An 8,756-nucleotide genomic window follows, 5' to 3' on the forward strand; every position below is an offset into this window, starting at 1 on the left:
AGATGACGATTATTTTGGATGATGTCTCTGTTCTATTTCATCTCCCTGTCACATAGTTTTTTCACTACTTTTCTCATTAACCAAGATATTGCATGTATTATTGCTATACATGACTTAGAGGTTAGTGAGACAGAGGTAAGAGAGGAATTTAAGGATAACATGGGTGCTCACTTTCGCCTATCTTGGCTCCGGGTAACGTATACGAAGATGGTGGGGCGGGCTATGTATAAGGCAGTCACTAGGATATACATGTTACATCTCATATGATGTCCTATCTAAGCGAATAAGTCTCATGTATATACTAATGTGAGGTACACATCTATATTTACTAACCTTAATCATGTCAGTCAGTGGCGGAGCCAGGAATTTTAGGCAGCCTGGGCAAAAACTTTACACCATTGATTATTCATTTGTTTTAATTTTCAAACTCTATTTTTACTAATTTTGCCTCTAATTTTGTCTAAAAATCGACTATTAATTTGGGGGGAGTACAAAGAAAATAGGGGTTGAGCCTGGGCGCCTGCCCGGGCTAGCTGGGCCTTGGCTCCGCCCCTGATGTCAGTTGGGCATGGAGTGTAATGCATTGACGGTGTTATATTTTGAATTTAGAGAGAAGAATGTCTTTGATACGAGGAAACTTGTCGGTTATATGAGTCTATTTCAGGTATAAAATGTTATTATGTCTTATTAGTGTAGTTCTTATTTATTGTCAATATTCGTGTGCAATGTTGGATATACGAGCATTTCCTGTCCATTTATGATAGATGGGTTACTCTTACCGCTGTTGGATCCATATGAGCCAAGAGATGAAAAGCCAGACATTTATACCTAGGCGGTCTTTTGGAGTATAGAAAGAGGGTCTATGCGTAGACATTAGACGATGTTATTTAGACACCCTACACATACCATATAGTGCATCAGGAGTTTGATGATACTTCCCTTTTTTCTAATTATCTATAATGGGAGACCTTAATGGCTAAACACTTACTTGAGAGGTGTCTGCACTAGTTTGGGTATGTTTAGGATATCCCATAATCAGTTCATACTATGCCAGCTGAGGGCATTGATAAATAGTTTATAGGTAACGTTGTCAACTTTGCACGTGCAATTACAGATCATACATTGGAGGTCCAGTTCTCTAAACAATGTGTGAATGGTTACTTAGAGTGGTACCTTACTGTGTCACTTCCTCACATCATCCTACCTATTGAGCTTGTAGATGATGTTGGAACTTCTGATGCTAGGGGACCTTCTAACGACGTACCACGAACTGCACCTGGTGTAATTGACCAATAGTGTATGCAAATGATTACACTGATTATAGATAACCTCGTGGGTTTGGTAAATCAAAATGACGAGGTTTATACTTTGGCAACACATGTAACACACATAGCATGCGGGGGACTTATGTAGATTTTATTATTGTTGGATTAACATTAGGGCTATTCATGGTACAGTTCGTGAGAAAAACTGCACCGAACCAAACCAAACCATAGTAAAAATTCATTCGAACGAAACTAAACCGTTTCAATTTACTAAAAACTGAATTGAACCAAAATATTGGTTTGGTATACCGTTTTAAAATTCTGAACCGTACCGAACGTTAGAAGACGATTTTTCCAAAATCGAACAGTTTATCAAAGAACCGAACCGTTAAGCTATTTTTCAATTTTTTAAAAAGAAAAAAATTTAACTTGTTTTAAGCATTTTTCATTTTTAGTTTTGGTTCGGTTCAAGTTCAATTTCAGTTCAGTTCAGTTTCAATTACGATTCAGTTCTAGAATTGTTTGTGCACAATGGTTTGATTCACTAACTAAACATTATGGTTCAGTTATTTTAACTTTAGTTTGCGTTTGTTCGATTTTTTTAACAACCCTAATTAACATAACTTAACACATGACAATTAACATAACTTAACACAGACAATTACATAACATAATAGAATAATAATCAATAACACAACTTAGACATTACTAGATGATTTTGGATGTTTCAACATCTTAATCATGTCTTCGACATATCTGGTAATTATCGCATCAAACTCGATTGATCCCTTTGTTTGCGTATGACATATTCTTCACATAAGCTTTAAATCTTCATTAATGTTCAACTCAATTTGTTGCATTTCACATTTCCTTCCGTATCAATTCAAGGTGCACGAAACTCGATCTTACCCATCTTTCTATTCTCGGTGTGGAGCAATAGATTAACTAATAAGGATCATAGAACAACGAGATATATTGGTGGTATGCTCAGGGAACCTAAAATAAATAGGAGGTTTCACACTGTTGAATGAAACAACTAACATAAACGAATATTGAGACATTCTAAGATGTTTTTTTAATAATCCCAATTTAACTTGCATACATAGTTATTCTATTCCTATCGAATTTTTAGTTGCACTACTGGCATTTTCTTGCGTTATTTTTTGATAACAATTTAACAAAGGTATTTTAAACATTATGAAAAATTGAGGGTGCCAAATATGAGTAATAGGTGACATTACAAAATCTCTAAATGTGTATTAACAAACTATAAAAAAAAAAGTTTTTAGAATATATATATATATATATATATATATATATATATATATATATATATATATATATATATATATATATATATATATATATATATATATATATATATATATATATATATATATATATATATATATATATATATATATATATATATATATATATATATATATATATATATATATATATATATATATATATATATATATATATATATATATATATATATATATATATATATATATATATATATATATATATATATATATATATATATATATATATATATATATATATATATATATATATATATATATATATATATATATATATATATATATATATATATATATATATATATATATATATATGGGCCTTGAAGAAGTTAGCCCAATTACCCATGACCCATTCTATTACCCATTCATATATATAAGAAACAGATTGCAACCATTTCAAAACCCTAGTGGCAGTGCATCCATTTTCATCTCCGTAGCCGCATCTTCTCTGCAAATCGCCACCCAAAACTTCAACAATGGTTGCGGCAAAGAAGACCGTAAGCAAGCTACCACTCTCCTTCATTCTCTCCAATAAGCATATTTCATACTATCATTTTGATGATTTCGTTTCAGATTTAGGGTTTGTAATCGCAATTCGATTTTAATCGTTTTTGAATTGAATTTTACAGAAGAAGACTCATGAGAGCATCAACAACAGGCTTGCTTTGGTCATGAAGAGTGGCAAATATACCCTAGGTTACAAAACCGTTCTCAAGTCCCTAAGGAGTTCCAAAGGTATTTGTTTTGATGTTTTGTGAATTGAGCTTTGATCTGTTTTTAGGTTGATTTGGTAGTGGAATTAAGTGATAAGTGAATTTGTTATTGATTTTGAGCTGTTTTTAGGTTGATTTGGTAGTGTAATTAAGTGATAAGTGAATTTGTTATTGATTTGATTATTTGCAGGGAAGTTGATTATCATTGCTAACAACTGTCCTCCCTTGAGGAAATCTGAAATTGAATACTATGCTATGTTGGCAAAGGTTGGAGTTCACCATTACAACGGAAGTAAGTTTTCATGTTCTCAATGTTAATGTGCATTTAGTGATTGTTCAGAGTTGTTCGGAATGCTATTTTATCATGTTCTGGTTTCTCTTCCTGTTCTGATTGAATCTAACTTAACTCTAGAGTATGTTTTTGATTAGTGGTGTAAAATGAAATGTAATGGACCCAAATTGAATATACTTGTTAGGTTTAAAATAAATGTTGTTATTCCCTCGTATCGCTGTAATACAGGCTTATCCTCATTCTCTCAAATATTAAATGTCTATGAACAAATTTGTTAATCCTGTAAGATATACAACTCAAAGAATGAATGTTATCCATCAAATCTGTGGGTATAGTAGTTTCATTGGTGGTTTGGAAACGCTTTTTCTTTTATAAGTTTTTTGTTTTTACAATAATCTCTTGGTAGTTGGAACGGAACAAATTTATTTTAAGAGGCACTGAATTTGCAAACATGTTTCTGTTAATCATGCATTTCACATGATACTGAACTTATAGCATTTGTTATTCTTCCTTGTTTTCCCTAATCAATTTATAACTATATATGCTAATGCTTGGCATATACTTGTGACGGCACTTGTCACTCTTGCTCTATTGTTGTCAAATGCATTGATGCCGATGAATTTATTGGTTGGCTTGCCATTTTAGTATTGTGGGCATATAATTTTTTTGATCTTTCATTAACAAAATTTTCTCTTTTGATTAGACAATGTTGACTTGGGTACCGCCTGTGGAAAGTACTACAGAGTGTGCTGCCTCAGCATTGTTGATCCTGGTATATGATGTTTCCCTCAACTATTTCAATATTAGAAACTTGTATTATGTAATTAGTTTTTATATTCTAATTTTATGTGTTGTTGTTTTATTTCAGGTGATTCCGACATCATTAAGTCAATTCCTGGTGATCAGTAAAAGTAGTCAAGATATTTGCATGGTGTTTTCTTTTATCAATTTTCTAGACATTGTTGAAAGAATTTCTAGTTGTAAACTCTGTACAATGCTCGGTATTTGATATCCATCTGATTGAGCATTGAGTAATTTTGTCTATGCAATTTTTGTTTCATTGTTCTGATTTCTATATAGATAATATTTCCAATTTGATATTTAATTATCTGTGTTTGATTTATCTTTCACCTTCTCAATAGTCACTACAATGCAGCTAGAAATCTTCAACTTGAAAGTAGTAACATGCTGTGATGCATATTAAAATTAAGCTTCTTTGTTGTTAAAATAATAAGAATCTTTTACATAATATTTCAAATAGACTTGACAACTTACCAGGCTTTATTTAGTAACTATGGTTTATGGATATCTCTCAGCAATAGCCCCAATAATTTTGCAACCAAGTGTTGTAACTCATACAAAGGGTAACAACAACTCGGATTTTTCCCATCAACTCATAAGAAGGGTTGTAACTCATACTTTAGCCACTGTTAATACCCTTATCAGGTCTAAAACTTCAATGGCACAGATTGTGTACAAAAGGCCAATTGACTTAATCACTTCTCTCTAAATTATTGAGTTAACTACATCAATAATGGATTGAAACTCTTTAGCAGTTGAAAGTGTATCTTAATCTGCTTCCTTCATTAGCACTTTTCACTTAACCTGATAGAGTTGGTGAAATGTTTTTCCAATGAGTAAACGATATACCATTTCCTACAGTAATTTGATAAACTCTTTCAAGTTTAAAATTAAAAATTAAAAGATAATGGAAAACTGTACCACCATGACAACGAGGTGATTTTTTTCTTCAAATTATGAATCATTTTTTTCCTTCTTGACAACTTTACAAAATTTTCTACACTTAAAGGTGATAAGATTTGATTTTAAAAAAACCAAAATCAGTTCAGGCTTAACTACCACACAACCAATTTTAAACAACACTAATCAAAATTCTTCTGGTAGAGGTTTTCCTTCTAAGAAGGATTTGAACAACACAAGTGATCTTTGAGGTTGTGAAAAGGGTGCTTCATGTGATGCTCCTCTAACTGTTGCAAATGATAGTATGTTACCATAAACTTGAGTCCACCCACCAACCTAAAAACCAAAACAAAATAACTCTTAAGCATAAACACCATTCACCAGACACGACACTCACACGTCAACAACAGTAATAGTCTTTAAAAAAAGATAATTGAATGTAACTATATGTGTTAGACACACTTTCACCCTGAAGTGTCGGTGCCCGTGCACGTGGACTCAGTATTAGGAAAACTCGACAAGATTCACCTGCTGCCTTTCAAACCACACCCTGTATGGCACAGTGGTATTGATTCTCAGTGTTTTTGCCAATTGATCTACTAAAGTTCTACTTCCAGTCAATGGAATAACCGAATCCTGATCGCCACTGCAAAACATAACAAGTAGTTGTATCAGTAGATAAATTCAGATAAGTCAATTCAAACATATTCTCATTTGCAAAATTATTCTAAAAACACGACGCATGCACATACCTATAGACCAATACCGGTATTCCAGCCTTGACTAGCTTGCCTACGACAGTGATCGTCGGTATCTCCAAGTCGCGCAACTCATAATCCAAGACACTGATGAACATAAAGTACAATGTTCAAGATATTTCTTAGAAAAAGCAGCATATGAAGGGTATAGAAGAGAATTACTTGCTACAAGGAGACCATCTTTGTATTCCGACCAGACGCGCGTTTAAAGCCGATTGAACATCTTTTCTGTTAAGATAGTTGAGCGTTTCGTCTTCGACGCATACATCAATTGTTTCATTCACTTGCTATTTGACAAATGAAAACAAAAACATCACCATCATTTCATATAGCCAGTAAAGTATCTGACTACGGGATCGTGAGTGCGCACAATTCAAATTCGACGATAAACTCACCTTGGGATTGAGGACTTTGGTTTGTGAAAAAACAGATGATATACAAACGTCGAGTGTAACATCATACTTGTCGACAAATCTACTTGTTTCTGTAGTAACTCGACTCATCACACTCGAACAAAGAGGTGAAACTGCGCCGTTATAGTATTCCCTCACATATCTTGAATAGTTACAAACAGAAGTGAACATTTTGAATGTTGAGTCTGATATCAATCCGTGTGACCAAAAAAACTCAGCTCTTGAATTCAAATTTGTTGCATATTCTAGTAGTGGATTGCCGAGCTGCATCAAAGGAAGCTCGTTAGCGATAAAGCACCGAGACAAACACAAAACACCAGACACCATGTTGCATTCTAACATAGACACAAACACGAACACCAGACACCATGTTGTATACTAACACAGACACAAACACGAACACCAGACACCATGTTATATACTAACACGAACACCAAACACCATGTTGTATATTAACAATGACACGAACATGAACATCAGACACCATGTTATAAACTAACACAGACACGGACAGACGGACACGAACACCAAACACCATCTATATACTAACACATACACGAACACAAACACGAACACCAGACACCATGTTGTATTATGACACTAGCTTGTAGAATGATTGGAAGTTTGTGGTTTAACTTACAGCAATGCCTTTTAAATTGAACAGCTTCTCCTTTTTGTTGAATTGAAGCATAAGCTCAGCCAATTGAGGAACATAATGACCTAGTGATAAATTGCGAAACACATCATTACTTCAACTTTCCTACACATTCATACAAGCAATAATAATAGATGATTGTTTTTACCAGCATAGCTCTCTCCAACAATGAACAAGCTTCTGTTTCTGTATTGTGGAAACTTTACAAACCAGTTTTGCAAGAAGATTAGATTATCTCTGGCTGTAAACAGAAAAACAAAACAGTTTCAGAAAACCAATGCAAACTTCAAAAGAAAAACAACACTATCCGAAATAGGATCATCTTTAAGGACGTGACAGGCTAACACACTGCGCCTGAAATTTGCAATAGTTAAACCGTGGTTAAATAGAACCTTATATCTGTCTCAGTTAAACCGTAGTTAAATAGGATATTTATTTGTTTTGTCATAGTTAAACTGCGACTAATCTATACAGGGTCTCCAAAAAATTAAGAAGTGGACATAACATACATAACTTTAAAGTGAAAGAGTAGATAGTGAAATAACATTATGCTATGCAAAACTTGGGACAAAAGGAAAATGACATAATTTAGTAAAAGGTAAAGATTACAAAAAAAAAGCAAAAGAGAAATAATATGAACTGAGAATGGAAACAACTGAAAAAAGATAAAGAAAAATAACTTCAAAATAGTTGCATCTAATGGTGCTGGACCATTCAAAAGAATAACATTGGGAATCATTCTAAAGGAGGAAAAAAAAAATTACCTGTAATTTTGTCATTTACACCTTCATAAGATGAAGTATCAGTTGAATATGAAAATCCTACTCCAATAGGTGATTCCAAGTACAACATATTTGCCTCTGCAATTCATAATATCACACACATGCTAATGAGCTTTGTAGCACAGACACCTCCGAAAATAATGTGTTTGTGTCGGTGTTTGCGTGTCAGTGTCGTGTTTCCGGTGGTGTCTGTACTAGTATCATATCATAATTAAGCAAAAAAAACGAAACCATAATAATAATTGAAATAATTCAACCAACTTTAGGACGGTTGAATCAACTGGTTCGGTCCGGTTTTTAAAATACAAACCTGTATTCCAGCTGAATTGGTTGCTAACCAAAGCCTGTCCTTTAGGCCTAAAAGGGCCATTTTCTGAAAATGCACCAACACCAAGAGAAGAACAACCGGGCCCTTCAAAACACAAACTTCAACTTTTCAAAAACCTCAAAAATCATAACCATCTAAATGAATAATGAAAAAAAGTAAAAAAACTACCTCCATTGAGCCAGAGAACAAGAGGTTTAGAAGCAGCATCATTCTGAGCTTCAACAAAGTAGAAAAAGAGAGCTTTTTGGTTTTTGTCATCAACATTAACATAACCTGAAAACTGGTTAAATTCAACATGAGGTTGACCTGGTAAATGGTTGATTTTGTTAGGGTGTGAAAGTGCAAAGGAAGATAGGTGGAGGAAAATTGTAACAAACATTGCAATGGAACAATAAGGTAGAGAAGACATGGTTTGGTTTTTTGTTGTTGTTTGTGTTTTTTTATTTTTTTTGGTTTCTGTTTGAGTTGCAGAAGTAAGTACTGAAAAAGCTTAGCATGGTGCTTCTGTTCTGTTTTGT

At 33.3% G+C, this 8,756-nt stretch overlaps 2 protein-coding genes across 2 annotated transcripts; one reads left to right on the top strand and one right to left on the bottom strand.

The window, feature by feature from the left end:
- Positions 1-2,946: 2,946 nt before the first annotated feature.
- Positions 2,947-4,661, top strand: LOC131626834 (large ribosomal subunit protein eL30-like). The gene is made up of 5 exons (XM_058897673.1): positions 2,947-3,093; positions 3,226-3,331; positions 3,500-3,601; positions 4,305-4,373; positions 4,470-4,661. The coding sequence occupies exons 1-5, from the start codon at positions 3,073-3,075 to the stop codon at positions 4,508-4,510; spliced, it is 339 nt and encodes a 112-aa protein (XP_058753656.1). The 5' UTR covers positions 2,947-3,072; the 3' UTR covers positions 4,511-4,661.
- Positions 4,662-5,011: 350 nt separating this feature from the next.
- Positions 5,012-8,756, bottom strand: LOC131626833 (serine carboxypeptidase-like 45). Its single transcript, XM_058897672.1, has 10 exons — positions 8,407-8,756; positions 8,221-8,322; positions 7,893-7,988; positions 7,277-7,369; positions 7,114-7,193; positions 6,456-6,737; positions 6,223-6,347; positions 6,055-6,147; positions 5,831-5,948; positions 5,012-5,638 (listed from the first exon to the last, which is right to left on the bottom strand). Exons 1-10 carry the CDS (start codon positions 8,645-8,647, stop codon positions 5,489-5,491), a joined length of 1,380 nt encoding a protein of 459 aa, XP_058753655.1. The 5' UTR covers positions 8,648-8,756; the 3' UTR covers positions 5,012-5,488.

Source organism: Vicia villosa, unplaced genomic scaffold (genome assembly GCF_029867415.1).
Source record: "Vicia villosa cultivar HV-30 ecotype Madison, WI unplaced genomic scaffold, Vvil1.0 ctg.000326F_1_1, whole genome shotgun sequence".
Taxonomy (NCBI): domain Eukaryota; kingdom Viridiplantae; phylum Streptophyta; class Magnoliopsida; order Fabales; family Fabaceae; genus Vicia; species Vicia villosa.

Excerpts from the sequence above, each read along its gene's own strand:
- LOC131626834 (XM_058897673.1), top strand. The coding sequence starts at position 3,073 with ATGGTTGCGGCAAAGAAGACC. Across the intron at positions 3,332-3,499 it reads GTCCCTAAGGAGTTCCAAAG|GGAAGTTGATTATCATTGCT; the intron begins GTATTTGTTTTG and ends GATTATTTGCAG. Across the intron at positions 3,602-4,304 it reads AGTTCACCATTACAACGGAA|ACAATGTTGACTTGGGTACC; the intron begins GTAAGTTTTCAT and ends TCTTTTGATTAG.
- LOC131626833 (XM_058897672.1), bottom strand. The coding sequence starts at position 8,647 with ATGTCTTCTCTACCTTATTGTTCCATTGCAATGTTTGTTACAATTTTC. Across the intron at positions 6,738-7,113 it reads TCAATTTAAAAGGCATTGCT|CTCGGCAATCCACTACTAGA; the intron begins GTAAGTTAAACC and ends CCTTTGATGCAG. Across the intron at positions 5,949-6,054 it reads ATACCGGTATTGGTCTATAG|TGGCGATCAGGATTCGGTTA; the intron begins GTATGTGCATGC and ends TATGTTTTGCAG.